The sequence below is a fragment of the Dicentrarchus labrax genome, unplaced genomic scaffold (assembly GCF_905237075.1).
Source record: "Dicentrarchus labrax unplaced genomic scaffold, dlabrax2021, whole genome shotgun sequence".
NCBI classification, from domain to species: Eukaryota; Metazoa; Chordata; class Actinopteri; family Moronidae; genus Dicentrarchus; species Dicentrarchus labrax.
The window spans coordinates 15,159,330-15,177,122 of NW_026136723.1; the positions used below are offsets into that span (position 1 = coordinate 15,159,330).

At 41.2% G+C, this 17,793-nt stretch overlaps 1 protein-coding gene across 8 annotated transcripts; it reads right to left on the minus strand.

Moving 5' to 3' along the window:
* Nucleotides 1–54: 54 nt before the first annotated feature.
* Nucleotides 55–17,597, minus strand: yrk (Yes-related kinase). Of its 8 annotated transcripts, XM_051390023.1 has the most exons (14): nt 17,272–17,597; nt 13,807–13,914; nt 10,034–10,077; nt 8,877–9,134; nt 7,883–7,985; nt 7,124–7,222; nt 6,887–6,990; nt 6,549–6,698; nt 5,186–5,350; nt 3,515–3,694; nt 2,760–2,836; nt 2,509–2,662; nt 2,196–2,327; nt 55–1,310 (listed from the first exon to the last, which is right to left on the minus strand). In XM_051390023.1, the coding sequence occupies exons 4-14, from the start codon at nt 9,109–9,111 to the stop codon at nt 1,102–1,104; spliced, it is 1,608 nt and encodes a 535-aa protein (XP_051245983.1). In that variant the 5' UTR covers nt 9,112–9,134; nt 10,034–10,077; nt 13,807–13,914; nt 17,272–17,597; the 3' UTR covers nt 55–1,101. The 8 variants fall into 8 exon arrangements, with proteins under 8 accessions (XP_051245983.1, XP_051245980.1, XP_051245987.1 ...); XM_051390020.1 differs by lacking the exon at nt 13,807–13,914; XM_051390027.1 differs by lacking the exons at nt 5,186–5,350; nt 13,807–13,914 and adding an exon at nt 4,393–4,548 and having other exon boundaries at nt 17,272–17,589.
* Between the last annotated feature and the right edge of the window lie 196 nt (nt 17,598–17,793).

The following is a 17,793-nucleotide window of genomic DNA, read 5'->3' on the forward strand; positions in this document are numbered from 1 at the left end:
AAATAAAACACCAAACAAAACAGCATAAATGTTCAAATACACAGAATAAGAGACTTATACCGGAAAAAGATATTTGGTCTTTATTACAATAACATGACAGGGGAATTTCAACATAAAGGTTACACACATTTAAAATACTATCTTTCATATTCCACTGACATCAATCTTCCCCCCTTTATGTATAACATTTCACCCTGCCCTCCCAATGGATGAGAACTGTATACATAATAACTGGATATAGAAGTCTTTGTGATGCACATATATATTTGAGTTAAATTAAAACAACAAAAGAGACAGCTCATACAAAATTGTCATAAAAATGAACAGATAAACAAAGAGCATTCCTTAACATCTCTCTGACTTTACTAACACAGTATCAAAAGGTATTTAAAATCTAAAACAGCCCTCAATATGGACACTTTAAGGCACATGTTGCTGCAAGTTTGAAATCAGATGATCAACAGCCTTTTTATCGTCTGTTTGTAAGAGGAGGCATCTTCCATAGGAGCGTCTGTGTCTGCGTACATAATCTACTCAGCTACCACACAGGTTCATGAGGTTCATTTTGACATTTTTTTAAAGGCACTATTCCAATTATTGTTTGAAACCTGTTGCACCTTCTGTCATTTCTATATCAATATATTTATCTCAGGTCAACAAACGGCCCGACTAAATCGTTCTTCTCAGACACAGACATCAAAGGACCTGAACATATATGGCAGCTGAACAGATCATGTACCAACTCGACTTCCCCCCACCTCGAAACAACCATCTACATCTTCTTTCAGTTCCTTGTTGTCATGGTTACAGAGTAAAGCAACATTACTGCAAGGCCTGACCAGCAGAGCTCCGACTCTGCTCTTCAACATGGTTGACTGATCTGTCCTGAATGGGCTGCAGCGATTGATGATCAAAAGGAGGAAACTGTCATTAAACAATTTAAACAAGGCAATGATATGTATCTTAGTATGTGTGTGTGTGTGTCATTGTACATGTCTATCAGTGTATCTGCATGTATATATCCATGTCTGCCTGTCTATCTATCATTCATTCTCTTTCTGTTTGTCCGTGTATTGAGCCACATCTGTCCTACGTGTGTGGTCACAGGTTTTCCCCGGGCTGGTACTGCGGCTCTGTAGCGGTGAAGTAATCCTCCAGGAAGGACTGGAGATACTCAAAAGTGTGCCTCTCATCGGCCTCCCGCCTCCAGCACTGCAGCATCAGTTCATGGAGCGAGGTGGGGCAGCCCGGGGCACAGGGCATTCGGTAGCCCCTCTCCACCTGCTCCAGCACTTCACGGTTGTTCATGCCTAAAGGGATGGAGGAGGGAGGGGGAGATGTGGACACAGGAGAAGGTGAGTGGGTAAAAAAACAACACAAGAACAACACATATTCGAAATGGAGAATAGTAAAAAAAAAAACATTTTTAGAAATCATCAAAAAAATACGTCTAAATATGGTTGCAGCTGCCATTTATTAATTCACCACAATATGATGGGCTTTGAGTTTCAGAGAATTTTAAAGAAATATATAACTGCCACAAACTGGCAACAGTCATGAGTTTGTTTTGTTTTATCTATTTTTTGCATGTCATGTGTTTTTAGGAATATATATTGCGCATATGTTTTTATCCTCTTTGTCATTGTATATTTATTGCTGTTATTTGATGAATCTTACATCATCCTTATGATTGTATATGTTTTGTGACCTCTGTTTTTGTGTTGTATGTGGTGCAGCTGTCTTGGACATGACACTACTGGAAAGAGAGTTTAACCCCCTTGAATGATACAAATCCAATCTCCTCCTATTAAGGTTAAAAGAAAAAAGCAAAAGGGAAAATTACTGCAAAAACAAGTATGTAAAAATCCACACATTTTGTAAAAGTAGCAAGAGAAATTATAGTGATTCATTGCAGCTTCAGTCACCCCTTAAGAACATACAGTAAAAAGTGCTTAAAAAAGGGGTCACCCCTTTACTTTTGAAGCACTTTCGAGCGAGACACTGAGGTCCTAAACTCACTCAGTGCTGTAATGTATTTTGTTCTGGTTGAAAATGAAAAGGTTAACCCCCAAACTCTCCATCGTCATAGTGTATAGTTTGTATAGTAATATTATAGTAATATCGTGAAGGATTTCCATTGCCATGGATGATCAACCTGTTACTGCGTGAGATTAAGTAATAGTAATATCCTGTACCTGGGTATGGCACCCGTCCCTTAGTGATGAGTTCAGTTAGTAGGATGCCAAAGCTCCAGACATCTGACTTGATGGTAAAGCGTCCATACAGTGCAGCTTCTGGAGCCGTCCACTTGATAGGGAACTTCGCCCCTGAAACCATGGCAACACAGTGAAGATGCATAATCATATAATTAGGATTGGTTATGTATAAAAATATAGGCATGGAGGCAGAGGCAGATACTCTTAATCATTGTGCAAGTGTGTCTCTCTTCCTCGCTCTCTCTCATACACACTGACACACACTCACTCATTTATTCTCACATACTGTTACCTTGTCTGGCTGTGTACTCGTTGTCCTCAATGAGCCTAGCCAGGCCAAAGTCAGCGATCTTGCACACCAGATTGTCTCCAACAAGAATGTTAGCTGCTCGCAGGTCACGATGGATGTAGTTCATCCTCTCAATGTACGCCATTCCGGCTGCAATCTATAATAAGCACAAAGAGATTTTTTAAAAAGAGCTCAGAAAGATGTGAAAGCCTGTGTTTCCTTTAAGTCTGTCATTGTGTGTCTGTTTAACTCACCTGTGCAGCCATGTCCACCAGTTGAGGCAGCTTCAGGTTCTGCCCTTCCCCATCTTTTAAGAAGTCCAACAAACTTCCTGAAAAACCAAGATTGTAGCGTTATGACTGGCCCCTAATGTCTCCTGTCGTTAACATTGCTGTGTACAAAATATATGTCCAATCAAATTCTTATTAGATAGATGCTTGTAAATGCATACAGTGATGTCTTCATGCTTTTGTCTTTTTCTTTTTGAGGAATATTGAAGGTATGTTTCACCTGCCCCCAAACCGCCTCCACAGGGAGGTTAGTGGTCAGGCTCAGAGGGCTTGGACCTTCTGACAATTTTAAAATAATTGATAAATTCCCTGACTGCTAAAGTCAATTTTTTATTTTCCTGTTTGATTGTTTGTTTGTCTGTTTGGTACTGAGCAGGATATCTCAAAAGTTTGTCATTTTAACGAATGGTTAAAGGACAGGGGCCAAGTAACAGGTAAATAATGTTTCCGGGTCCAGATCCAATCCAATTTTAAGGATTTCAATGCAAGATAGGGTGTTTCTGATAATTTTTAAATGTATTATAACAAATGGAGAGATTGTGGAACCGTGGTGTTGGTATGCCCTCTCTGAATTAGCAGTTTTATCAACTATCCACCTATTTCAAGGAACGCTTCGGATGAGCGTGCTTTTCGGGGTCAGTGAAGTTTCCAACCAATGGCAGTGATTCATATTGTATCTACAGTACGTCACAGGCTTGACAGTTTACTCAGCCTGATACCTTGGCTCATGAACTCAGTGATAATGTAGATGGGCTCCTCAGACACGACAGCGTAGAGCTGCACCAGCTTGTCATGGCGGAGTCTCTTCATGATCTGAGCCTCCTCCAGGAAGGCCTCAGGGGACATGGTCCCTGGCTTCAGAGTCTTCACCGCTACCTTGGTGGTACCGTTCCACATGCCTGGCATACAGACAAGGGAAAGTTAATGCACATATAGTACATGGACACACACGGATTTATACTGCACAGGCCAATTTTCTGGCATACTGACAGTGTGATGGCTGTATAAATGTACATACTACTTATACAGGGACACAAACAATCACACAAACAGATATAAATATCACGAAGAAGCCACACAATATGCAGGCTGTAACAATCACACATACACACGTGGTCAAACTTCTGGTGCATGCAAATGATGTTGTTGATGTTATTTTTTCGAGAGCATGCATGACATGAGATGGGTAATGTTATTAGGGAGGGAGCTAGGGAGGTTTACTGGTCTTACATCAACACCAGCAGCACCTGAGTTACACGGACAGGCACAAAGCATGGCTGGCTTCAGGGAGAAACTCTGCATGGGTCAGAAAACCCAACACACTCAGATTTATTCAGGGAAACTGTGTGATAATGTCAACACGAATTGGACAAATATGTAATTGGAAATACATTATGAGGGAATACCAAGCGCTACTGGGAAAACATCAAACTTTACTTACATACACTGACATAAATGGTCAGCCACAGCCAGACATTTAGCATTACCAACAATCTACAGGACAGTAACACTACAGAGCACAATGCGGGACAGACAGTTCTCCCTCTAAGCCTCTAAGCCTCTAGAGGGCGTCAGAGGTTGGCGGTGTCATTCTCACCCATCCAAACGTCCCCGAAGCAGCCCTGTCCCAGCTTCCTTTGCATTGACAGCGTTTCCCTGGACACCTCCCAAGCGTCCCGCCCAAGGCCCATGGTGAGCGGGGTGGAGTTGGGACAGGGCTTGGTCAGGTAATAACACAACCCGTCATTGCTGCCTATTAGGGGAGGGGAGGAGGTGGGAGCCGACAAGGAGGGTGGAGATGTAGAAAAAGGAAAGGGTGGAAGTGGGTGATGAAGAATGGGAGAAAGGGTGTAGTGATGGGTGGAAAGATGGGTGGGGGGGGTGAAAAAGAGGTGAGGTGAGATGATGAAACATGCACATGCAAAAACAGGGGAGGAGGGGAACAACTCTGCACACCTGGATGTAAAACAAAACCACATTTGTATTCATTAACTGCTGCTCCTGTGTCATTCTTATCACATATCGGTATTTATTAAGCACTGTTTCACTGATGCAGTTTGTATTCAACGCACGCGCAACAGTTAAAAACTAGTCCAGACTACATCTATGTATCAACTGTGTGTGTGTTGTCTGTGTTTGTGTGGTCTGATCCACAGGTATATTTGTTGCAGGGAGACAGACTCTGAACAACACAGACAGATAAACAGGGCTTTACAGTGTATTTTTGTGGGCGTCGAGGTGTCTTTACACCAGCAGCGTTTACTGATGTTCTTGTCAACTGAACACAACCAAGACTTAATATATACCTGCTCATCTTTTAATACTTTTTTATCCAGGTGTGCTCCAGCTGTCACCTTCCCCCACTGCAACACAGTCCCAACCATTCCTACCCATCCAGACTTCTCCAAACTGGCCGTTGCCCAGTTTCTTAATCAGCTGGAGGGATTCGCGGGGAATCTCCCACATATCCTTGGTCTTCACTGATAAGTCAGCCAGCTTAGGCATGCCCCGCTTACAGCTGCCAATCAAACGGCAACACAGTCCCGCCGCTCTCTCTGAGAGAGAGAGGAGAGACAAACAGAAAGGCAAAGAAGAAGGAAACAAGAGGGGAAGAAAACAGAGGGGAAAAGCAGCAAATGCAGAGATAAAGAAGAACAAGACAGGTTGCTTATGCGCTTATGCAACTGACAAGTTAACCAAAAACTGAAGTACAAAGGCACAAAGAGATTTCAGACATAAACACACAATCTGAGCAGCAGCAAAAGCAAAAAATACAGGAACAAGACAGTTAATAAGAAAAACAAATATGTATACTGGCAAAAAAGTTAATAATATATGTGGTTAATAATATATGTGTGTCATGATCGTGTCATGTAAAGTCACCAACTGCAGAATGTTTGTTATATCAACACAAGCCACTAGGGGGCAGATTTACACTGACAGAGGCCAGAGGAAGTGGAGGGTGTGAACCCTGCTTGTTACCACATCTCTGAATCGAGCTAAAAAGTCACTAAAAGTCAGTGGTGGAGGAAGTATTCAAAAATTTTTAAATAGTGAAAATAGTTACATGTAACTACTATACAATAACTATAATCTCAGCTCATAATAAAAAAAGTTCAAGCTGTACTCTGAGCATCAAAAGTAAAAGTACTCATTGGGAGGAAGGCCCCCCCTCAGACTGTATTATTATGTATATTACACTGGTAGATTATTTCTGATGCACTGACATGTAGGACTAATTTTAATGTAGGTCGTCTAGGTGGAGCTCATTTTAATTACTTAACTGTTGGGTAGTTCTATCTATAACAATGCATCATACAGTATGTTGCTGATCATATACGTTTTATGTAAAATCTGAATTTGCAAAGCAACTGTTAGCTGTCTAATAAATAGTGGAGTAAAAAGTGCACTTCTCCCTCTGACATGTAGTGGAGCAGGAAGTAGCATCAAATGAAAATACTCAAGAAAAGTTGTTCGAAATTGTACTTATATCCAGTAAAAGTACTTACTTCACTTTTGATAGTGTAATTACAGCTTGAATCAAGTAGAGACAGAATTAGGCTTAAATTTTCTCTTGCAGTTGGGCAGAGAACGATTGGGCAAAGAGTCAAAACACATTTTAGATGAAATCCATGGAAGCAGGAGCTTTTGAGCTTGAGGGTGAATCAGAAAATGGCAACACAACGTGTTTTCCGCTTTGAAGGAGAAGCAGGGGAAAAAAAGGAGGAAATTGTGTCCATGTATGTGTGTTACCTGTGTAGTGCTCGACCAGCTGCTGCACAGTGTCAAACTGAGATCTCGTGGTGATGTAGTAGCCACCGTTGTCCAATTTGCGGATCTTATAATGCTTGACATGTTCTCCCTTGTTGTCGTCCCAGTCACGGATAGACAGAGAGTAAGCACCTGCAAAGAGGTCAGAGAGGAAGAGTAACGAAGGAGGGAAGGGGAAGATGAATAGAGTGGGGGAGAAGTGAGAGATGTAAAGAGAAAGAGAAAGAAATTGAAAGGTTTCACGTATGCTGAGCATAAACCTCCATTGTGTGTGTGTGTGTGTGTGTGTGTGTGTGTGTGTAGCATAGTGGCCTATTCACCCTTGGTGGTCTCGCTCTCTCGTATGAGGAAAGTTCCCCTCTGGTTGCCGTGGCCCAGCAGCTGTCTCTCCGCATCCTTCCTCCCCATCTTCCCAAAATACCACCTGTCACCATGACAACCACACACATCATGAGACCTCTGCCCTCAGACTACATGTCAATCATGGAGAAAACCTTTCAGCAGAAGCTATCAGTACTTATACTTCAGCTTTCAGCACCGTGTGTGTGCGTACTCACTCTTCAGCCTGTATGGAGTCGACAGGAGCTACGTAGTTGGAGGGGATGTAACCTGATTTTCCTGTGTCCAACGAGCGGGCCTCCCACCAGTCACCCTCTCTGCAAAAAATACACACAAAACATCAGTTTGCTTGTAGAAATGCAAAACAGCAGCTGTGGTTTTTAAATTTAGGGATAACGTGTAAGTAGGTGTAATATATGAATGATATTTTTAACAATGTAGAAATCAAAATAAACAATTATTTCACTAAACTACTTCTTTATTTTGGCTAAAGTGTGCAAAAACCTACTTACTTCTTTAAAAAAACAAAAGTCTGAAAACACATTAACTATGAATATGGACTGTCTGTCTGGAAGGTGTCCAGATGAGAAAGAAGATAAAGAGTGAATGTGGTGAACATAGTTAGAGTAATAGTAACAATAGCAAATACGCCAGCTGACCACAAAGCCAGGAACATTGTTCAAAAACAGGAGCTTGTCAACATCACCAGCAGCAGTTGACAGTGTTAATGGGTGGCATTTAATTGCAGCCTGTGGCTTTTAATGTATGCAAACAAAATGAATTACCTTTCGGGAGTCATAACTCATCTCATTAAACACATTTAACACTGATCACATTTAGTTAACATTCAGCTGCCGATGCATATTGCCAAAGTTTTGTATACCAATATTTTATGCCAGAGTGTATTAATACAATCCTATCGGGGTGTAAACAGATGTTATTAAAATGCAGCTGTGTTAGTGTACATTTGTACTTACGTGTTGTTGATGATTTGGAATTTCTCTCCTTTCTGAAAAGTAAGGTCATCTTCGGTGCGGGCGTCATAGTCATACAGAGCTATAAAAAGAGTGACTCCAACACCTGTATATGTGTTTGCATGAACACACGTACAACAAAGGACAGAAGAGTTGTTAGTTTCCAGTTATAGCTCATACCACTGAATTCTATTTTCATCGTCATCATCCAAAACCATTTGGTCATGTCTGTCAAATATACTTGTAGATTCAAAGTTATTGGAGTAAGGATTCCTCCTGTCCATACTGGCTGTGAACAGACCCTTTCTTAGTGTGATTCCACTGTAAGAGATTGTAAGAGATGGGAGACAAAATCCAAAGTCCCTTTTCTATGTAAAAATGCATTTGAGGCTAACTATAACTTTAATGCATCTCAGTAAGAAAACAGGGAAAACGCAGAGTAAATTTTATGCTAAAAAAGACTAACTCTGAAAGATACTCACTAGATTTGTCTAAATGACACAACAGAAGTCTCATAATAACTTCAAGTGAATTCTTAAAATGGAGCAACACAGAATTTGCACTAAGAAGAGATCACAATTACAGCAATCAATAATGTTTTCAATGAAGATATAGGCGTGTGAGCATTGTTTTAACGCAGACTTTAAATAAAAACCTTATCCTGTTCTCTCAATGAGGAAATGCATGAAATCCCTGTGTTTGTAAAATATGGTGGAGAAACACACATCAAAATATAGATTTCTCTGATTTTAAGCCTTTCGTCATACGGCGCAAAAGACATAACTATTTTAGGATGGACACAAATGCCACTGAAGAAGGTTCACTTTGCTCTATTCATTTATGGCAAACTGTACTTGTTAATTGGTATTCAGATTTTCATCTTCTAGAATCTAAATACATAAATATGATGTAATATATGTGTGTAAGACCATTTTACTTGGTCTTACACACACACACACACACACACACACACACACACACACACACACAGTCCTACTTGTTATGCCAGACCGCTGGTGTGTGTTGGTGTTGGGGAAGATGTTGCTCGATGAGAATGCCTTGTTGAAGTCTGGGATGCTCTGAGTGGGGTCGGGACAATAACGGCCCTGGCTCAGGGCCGTGGACAACCCTCCATCTGCGTTGCTAGGAGACAGATCTGTAACGTCTACTGATGCTGATGTTGCTGGTGCTGCTTTGCCGGACTTCTTCTGCTTGCAACAGACACACCCCATAATAACCAGCACGGAGACGACGTCTGCGAAAACAGGCAGAGTTAACGAAACATGCCAGAACATTTTCAGTATGTAAATGTCAAATTTCCCTCCCGTTCTTGCTGCTTGATGTTAGATAATCATGATTAAACTGTATGCAGTTCATAAAAACCTTTTCTAACCTGGTATGAGTACAGAATAATAATACTTTTGCGTCCATGAAAAACTGTGGTCAAAATTGAAGCAGCGGAGGCCGAGACATCCTAACTTTTAGTACCTAGTATGAATAAAACCCTTGAATTCCCAGGTCCTACATTTCCCACAGTGCAACTTGATACCATCTTTCCTGCCTGATAAACCCCCCACAACTTTCAAACTCTGCACCTCCAGTTTGTAACAACGGCTTTCTGTTACATAAATATTAAGTCTAAACCTCATCGACAAATTATTTTTCAAAACATAGCAAAGCTGCTCCAGTCACAGAAGACATAATAATTAAAACAGTTTTCATACAGCAGTGTGACAAGTAAACTTCAATTTCATGTGTGAAATCTGTGGATTGTCCCTTTAAGAAACAGTACAGTAATGATCCATTACAGTATCACCGCTTATCAACAAAATACAAGGATCTAGTGGATCATCACAGTATTCAACATAAGAAATAAGTCAATTTTAGTATTAGTATAAGTAATCTATTTCTCTTCATTCCTGCCTGCCCAAACTAAGACTTCAAACACAAGCTGATAGAAAGTGAAAGCAACATGCATTAACACTGTACAAAGGGCCATACTAGGGCGTAAAGAGCCGAACTGTAAAAGAGAGAAGTAACAAACTTAAAATAAAAACACTTCACTTCCCTCGAGCGGGAAGTAAAGTAGGAGGAAGGGGAGAAGGAAGAGCGGTTTGGGGGTAAGGCGGGAAGGAGAAGTTAACTTTTTCTCACCTGATGTCTTCCTCTGTCAGATCATCTGTCAATCACCATCGCCACTGGAAAAAAAAAAAAAAAAAGGAGGGAAGGAGGTGAGTGACAAGGGGTGGAATGAGAGAGCAGGGCAGGAGAGAGGATGAGTGGCAGAGAACCGGAGACGTATGAGGTGATAGAGAATGTGAGAGAAAGCCTCAAGGGCGGTAAAGCGTGAATAAAGAGATGCGTGAAGGGAGACGCGAGGAGACAGAAAAGTTAGAAAAAACAGAGACAGCTCGAGATAAGGAAAGACAGAGAGATGTGAGGTTAGCCACTTCCCTTTTTGCTTTGCAGTTTCGAGAGAGGGTACTGTCATTCGTTCTCTGGTCAATAGCTGTGTGTGTGTGTGTGTGTGTGTGTGTGTGTGTGTGTGTGTGTGTGTGTGTGTGTGTGTGTAGGATTGTGGTGAAATATACCTGTAAATGTCATCATTAGACAAGGGTAACTGACACAAAAGTGACAGTCATTGACTGTGAAATGTGTTTCTCAAGTGTACATTGTATGCAATGCTGACTTCCAGTTTTTTTTTTTTTTGCAAACCGCACTGTCTGAAAAATACTTGTGTTGACAAAGCAAAACCTGGTGCCAACATCAAGGGGAAATAACTTACAGTGAAGACTGTAAAACATTTGAATTGTGTGCAGACACGCCTGCACGCAGCCTTTAACGTGATCCTGATAAAGATGAGAGTGTTTCATTGTCTTATCCACTTTCTGGTTAGATGAGAAAACTGACACCTCTCTCATGTCTGCACAGGAAATTAGAAGCTATAGCCAGCAAGCAGTTAGCTTAGCTTAGCACAAACACTGGAAACAGGGGGAAACTAGCTAGCATGGCTCTGGCTAACGGTGACAAAAATCCACCCAGCAGCACTTCTAATCTTCCTGATTAACATGTTATATCTTGTTTGTTAAACCCAAACAAAAATCGTACTATTCCTTTAAAATGATGCCGTCTAATAGAAAAAGCCCTGCAATAAATTCTACATTCATGAAGGTTATAATGTTTGGTATAATGAGAGGTTCACACTCAACTACAGCTGAAACAGTTTGTCTATTTTGATAATCGTTAATTCTTTTAGAGTCTTTTTTCAAGCAAAAATGCCCAAATGTATCTTGCTTCAGCTTCTGAATTTTAAGGATTTTATTTTTTTCTTTGCCTCATCTGATGGTAAACTGAACTGAGCCGGGCAACATAAGCAATATATATTTGCCCATGGAATTTGAGGGGCATATTTTTATGACATATTAAAGACGTTTCAACTGAGAAAGTAAACGGTAGGTTAACCAATAATTAAAATAATCCTCTATTGCATCTCTAGATTAAACTTCATGGTCATTTTGGAGGACTTAGTCCAGTGGTTTCCAACTATCAGTCACTGTGTTACTGATGAGTCCGTGATAACCCCTGAGTACGTGACATACAACTGATACACTGTACAATGGACACAAATTCATTATTTCCTGTGAGCATCAGAGATTATATTTTTAGTAACTTTACATACAATTCTCTGTCTGTTTTCTTTTAAACAATCATACTAACTTAATAGGCTTCTTTTTTCTTTTTCTTTTACAAATTCAGTGTTTTCTTCTCCCTCACACTTGCCCTATTGTTCTATTAGCTCTTTATTATTTTAACTGCGTACTTTTCTAATGCAAGACTTTTTATATCTTGACTTTAAAAATAACCTGTTTTCTTACATCCCCTTAGAATCAAGGCCTCATGACCCGGCGTGAAGCTTTGGCGACCCCTAGGTGGGGCCCCAAGCCACAGGTTGGGAACTACTGATTTAGTCTACTGTCACTGATATAACAGGGATGGACAAAATATTAGAAGTAACTCTCAGTATAATGTAATACAGTTCAACAGCACCGCCGACTGCAGCCTCCAAAAGGACCATAAAGTTGAATCAACACTTCACTAAAGGCTTCAACAAAACTGATTAGAACTTTTATGGATGTAGGATTTATTGCAGGGCTGTTGTATTAGACTGCATTAGCTACTGTAGGTGTACCTAATAAACCAACAACTGAGTGTAGAGTGGCCCTAGGATTCAAACTGGCAACCTTTCAAGCCGACTAAACTCCAGGCTGCAGCCTCCCCACCTACTGAGGAATGTGAAGGAAGTCACACACAGGAAGAACAATACAGGTTATGGCAGGGAGCGATAAAAACCCCCTAAAGTAATTCACCTTCACTATGAAAAAAACTCTCCCAGTGAACAGTGTCAGCTTTTGTCCCATCCACACCACGGATTCCCAGAAATTCCTCTCAGTGTTTAACAAAAGCTATTATGGGCTACATCCAGATGAGTCCAGGGCAAAATATGCAAAACTTGAACATGCACACAAGCCCGCACGCACACACACACTCATTCACTATCAGGTCAGCCATCAGGAGAGCTACAGGAAGTTAGCCCTGTTAGAGTTTCCTGTCCACCCCTCTGATGGCTCCCCCCTTTTCCTGGAAACTGAGGACATCCACACACACATACACCAAGCAGCTGCAGTGCCGCAAACTACCCCAACACACACACCCACACACCCACACACCCACCCACCCACACACCCACCCACCCACACACACACACACACACACACACACACACCTCTGTTGCGGTTTTTCTCTGCTATGGGCCTACACCTCTCCAACAATAACCTTTCATATTCTCTCTATCAACCCTTCCCCTGGACCAAAACTGCAACTTATTTCTCGTTCTGATAAATCTTATAAAGGAGAAGTGGCCGAGGGTGTAGAGGAGGCAATCTTTATCTCTCATCTGCCCTTTCTCTCATCTTCTCTTTTTTTTCTGCTTTTCTAAGACTGGCAGATGACCGCAGACAGGATCAGCACAATAACAGGGATATGTATCACACACACACACACACACACACACACACACACACACACACACACACACACACACACACACACACACACACACATATACACAAAGAGGACTGTTTGCAGGATGGCCATACAGTCATTGTTCTCTGTTGGGTTCCTGTTGACCAAATTTCCTCGCTCTCGTCAGTCTTTCTCCCCGCACAGAGAAGCAATGATAATTCAAAAATACCACCTGATTATTCAGTTGATCTGAGGTTTGGCCACATCAAGGAAACGCCACCGTGAAAACAGAAACACATCTCAACACTAAAGTCACACATGCAGCAGAGGTACACTGGCATTTAACCTTTCATGGTTCAGAATTAAACATAAAACAACAACCTGTATGTGTGTGCTTTAAGATCATTTCTCTTTCAATCAGCCACAAACATTGAAGGCACTGGAGTAAAGTGTGTCAGTGTGTGGGTTGTGTGTGGAGGTGATGGTAAACTGAAGATGGCACATCTGAATTATCACACTGCATACTTGATGCTGCTTTTTAGGTGTGTGTGTGTGACAAAGGTCTGCATAAGGCATGGTCACACCACAGTAATTTAAAAACAGTTCCTCTTTACCTCTTAGAACCAAGTTACAAAACTTAGATGCAGTGTGTGACAAACTATATAGCTGTTATATAGTGATATTATTGCATACATAAAAAACAAAATACTTTTTTTCTTCAGTCATGTACACCTTGTTTTTCACCTTGTTTAAAATGTTTAGGCTTCTACTGCTGGTTGCAGGACCATAGGGTGTAACAAATGTAAAATGGCAACGTCATTATTTCTCCATGATGCAATTGTCATTAAAACTTGCCTCTTGTCACATTATCCCCCAAAATCACTTTACTTTTCAGTCATACTCACTCCACAGATACACCAGTGTTTCCTCCTCTGCTCTCTGTTTCAAAACTAAACTTCACTTCGCTGCTTCGCTGGCTTGTTGCTGAAAGTCACGGAGGATTTTTATTGCGGCTGGCGATCACACAGAAGAAATAATTAGAATAGTTTGTGAAACAGAAGCAGCTTCCTCTGGTGGGGAGAAGTGTGGTATTAGTCTGTGAGTCTGTCTGCATCAACACTTTTCCTTTTCACAGCTAATACTTCATAGTTATTAGATATGCACAGGTATTCATGTCCTTGACAGTTTTTCAGTTTTTTTTTACAGTCTTTGGTGGTATGAAGACATGCAAAAAGTTTATTTTCCCCAGGTTTTGAAATATCCGCCTCCACCCCGAGTACAATACAGGGGAATTTTGTAATTCAGACCTCACTGGAAATACTTTCGATCATGGAACTCCTCCCTAAAAAAGCTAACCTCTGTAGATTTGTAGTAAAGGGGAAACAGTCTTTACCCAAATTAAAACTCAGTATCCAACTACATAACTACACACAGGCACTGTTCTTTTTGTTTGTTTGTTATTGTTTTTCTTTTCTACTCCTTACTTCTGAGGAGATTGTCTTTCACTTATTGTTAACATTGAAAACTAAATAAAAAATGTTTTTTAAAAACTCAGTAGGCTATCCAAAACTGACCTTTTCACTGTTATACTGGACCGCTATAATTGATGCATGTAAGCAGTCCTTTAATGTTTTAATATATAACAATGCATCATATTTCATATATTGTTCATTGTTTTATTCGTAAAATTCTTATCTGAACTAATAAATATCATCTAGTGGTAAAATGTAGTGGAGGAAAAAGTACAACATCTCTTAATACTCAAGTAGTAAATGAAAAATGATTAATCTGTCAGTTGTCAACTATTTAATTAATTGCTAACTATTTAGATAATCAATTAATTGATTGAGTCATTGAGAAGTTTCAGCTTCTCAAATGTGAATATGTTCTGGTTTCTTTAGTCCTCTATGACAGTAGGCTGAATATATTTGGGTTGTGGAGAAAACAAGACATTTGAGGATGTGTCGCCTTGGGCTTTGGGAAACAGTGATCAACATTTTTCATCAGTTTCTCACATTTAACAACTAATCAATTAATCAAGAAAACGTTCAACAGGTTAATCGATAACCAAAATAATCGGTAGTTGCGTCCTCAGATGAAAAGTTAACTTCCACTCTTGCAGTAACAGAAACTGCAGTGTATTTGTATACCCTAACAATATGAGGAAGCAAATAAATTCTGACCTACGAGGCATTAGTACGCATTCGGTGCACTCTTATAAAATCACAATAACATCACCCTCCATCGTCACAACATCCAAATCCAAATGACACACCCTTTCCTGCACAGTGGACTGCAGATAAGCTGCTCCCAGCAGGGAATTCACTGCGGGAACACGGGTCAACACACACATACATACACGATTGTTCAGATCTGTTGACTTTCTGTACTTTTACACCAGTTCTCTGCTCAGCTCAGACTTTCTTCAACCCTCCTTCTAGTTTCTCTATTTCTCTCCTTACACCTTTCTTTCTCTCTCTCTCTCTCTCTCTCTCTGACTCTCTCCCTCATTAGCAGGAAGCCCCACAGGATGCAGAGTGTGAGTGCAGCAGGAATGATAGGACAATGGGAAGCAGGCTGTCACCGAACCCTCACACACAACGCACAAACATAGAGTACGTACACACACTCAAATAGGAGCGGGAGAGAGACTGGGGGGTGGGTGGGGGTAATGGAAAAGTAAGGTGTCTCGGTCATTGGGACGTCCTGTTTCCACATGAAGTCATCATATCCTCCAGATACAGAGGACCGAGGTGGCTTGTTGGAAGGCATACACAAACATTTACATGTCTAATCCTGTTTGTTAAGCACTGGGGGCTCAGGGTCTGTTTCCATGGGAGCATCAAGAAGACGAGTCTTCCAAAAACTGCAAAGCCCCTGATCGAAATGACAGCCGACACCCTCCATCCAGGGGAATGTGAGGGTGCTAACATCAGGCTGTAGGGCTCATCTCGGACAAGCACTTAACTGTCACAGCCCTCAGCTGCTTGGTTGGAAAGCTGTGTGACTATGGTAACGTCCATTTCTAACCCCCCCCCTGCTAAAAAACACATACACGCCCCCTTCCTTCCTGCCTAGCCCCGAGGCTAAAGACAGGAACTGACCTCGTAAAGAAACAGGAAGTGATGAAGTCCGGCCTTGGACGGCCTAATCACGTTTTTTTCCCAATCCAACCCTCAAAATTCCACGACACCTCCTTCACACAGAAACACAAGCCTCTTGAAATCAGTGGTGAAGCAAAGATGAATGTTGATTATTATTATTATTATTTAAAAGGGAGGTGGTCCCTGCCACCTGTCATGATGAAGGAACAAACACCTACACCAGTCTGACAACGTTAAAGCCACAGAAACACCTCAGATAGATGGACATGTTGAGGAAACATCCAGCCCAGCCTTTTCCTCAAGGTGTTCCTGTAGGCGCGTTGCCAGATAAATCTGTTATATTTGCTGTAGGAATATGCTGCTTCTGGAGCAAATCTAACAGTCAGACAGATATAAGGCCTTAAAAAGCTGAATGACTCCTGAAAGTCATTCAAATCTGACAAATATGCAGTAAACTTACATACAAAAGCATCCAGTTGGTCTCTGATGATGCGGTCAGCATTCGCCACAAATCCAGATCCTTTGATAAGTTATTGTTTGACCCTTTGACCTCATTGATTTATCAATATATATTCTATCACTACAGCCTTATAACTGATGATCCCAGCCTTTAACTAATAGGTGTTTGAAAGGAAGACATCCAACTTTAAAGGCTTTGTGACTAAATTCTCTGGTAAATTCCACTCTTTCAATATTGCAGTGTTGGCTGTTTGATTTCTAAATATCATCCTCTGTGGCATCCGCACAGTGCGGTACACAGTGTGGAAGTACTGGTAGACCTACTTAATTAACTTCTCACAGGCTACCGAGAACTTCCTTTTATCTAACAGCAAAAACTCCAAAGTTACTCAATTTTCACAAACACTGAAAACAGTGAACAGAGATCTGAGTTCTTATTAAGAAAAGGTACACAGGGCCCCCCCGAGGTGGTGGGCTGCTCATAATACTCATCTGTATTTGTTTGGTACTTTCAGTGCGCTTTTACCCACCCAGTTACATTTACAGTCCAGGTCTCTTTCAGAGAGATGTGATCAGTGGGCAGCTTCCTCCACCAATACGGAACAAAAACAGTGAAAAAGTTGAAGGTCAGTTTAGTAAGAAATGTGGGGAAACTAACTCTTTATATGTCACCTTAAACTGTGATTCCCACAGTTTACTTAGAAAACATAAAGCAGCTCTTCAAGATCAACCAACCACTTTTTATAATACAATAAATTACATTATATTACATTGTCAGACATTATATGATAAACTGAGCACACATACCTGACACAAAATCCGTCGTTACCCCGGGGGACCCTGGAGCCAGGCGCACGGGAACAGGGGTGAGTGTCAGCGGTGTCCGGTGACTCGCGGGACGCACGGAGGAGAGAAAAGCCGCGCGCTACTGCGCTGCTCAAAGTGAGAAGTGGGCGCGCGCCTCAACCGGGAAGGCTTGGGGAACAGGACTTCACGAGCGTATAAGGTCCACCCCAGAGGATCACGCGCGTGGAGTGAACAGCTGAAAAGGGATCATATCATCGGGCTGTTTCAGCCTTTTTATGGAGAACGCAAGTGTGACAGCTAGAGAGATGTCACCTTATAGCAGCCCATAGTGCAACACGCGACACCCTGGTGTGAACTACAGGAAGACTGAGGGAGATGTGTGATATCCGTGTACATATTACAAGTGCACAGAAATCCCCCCCCAGAACGACGGTGCTCATAGATGACACGTCAGTTTTTTTTTTTTTTTTTTCAGTTATTACTTTTAAAAATCTCTTCATCGTAAATTAACTAGTCATTATC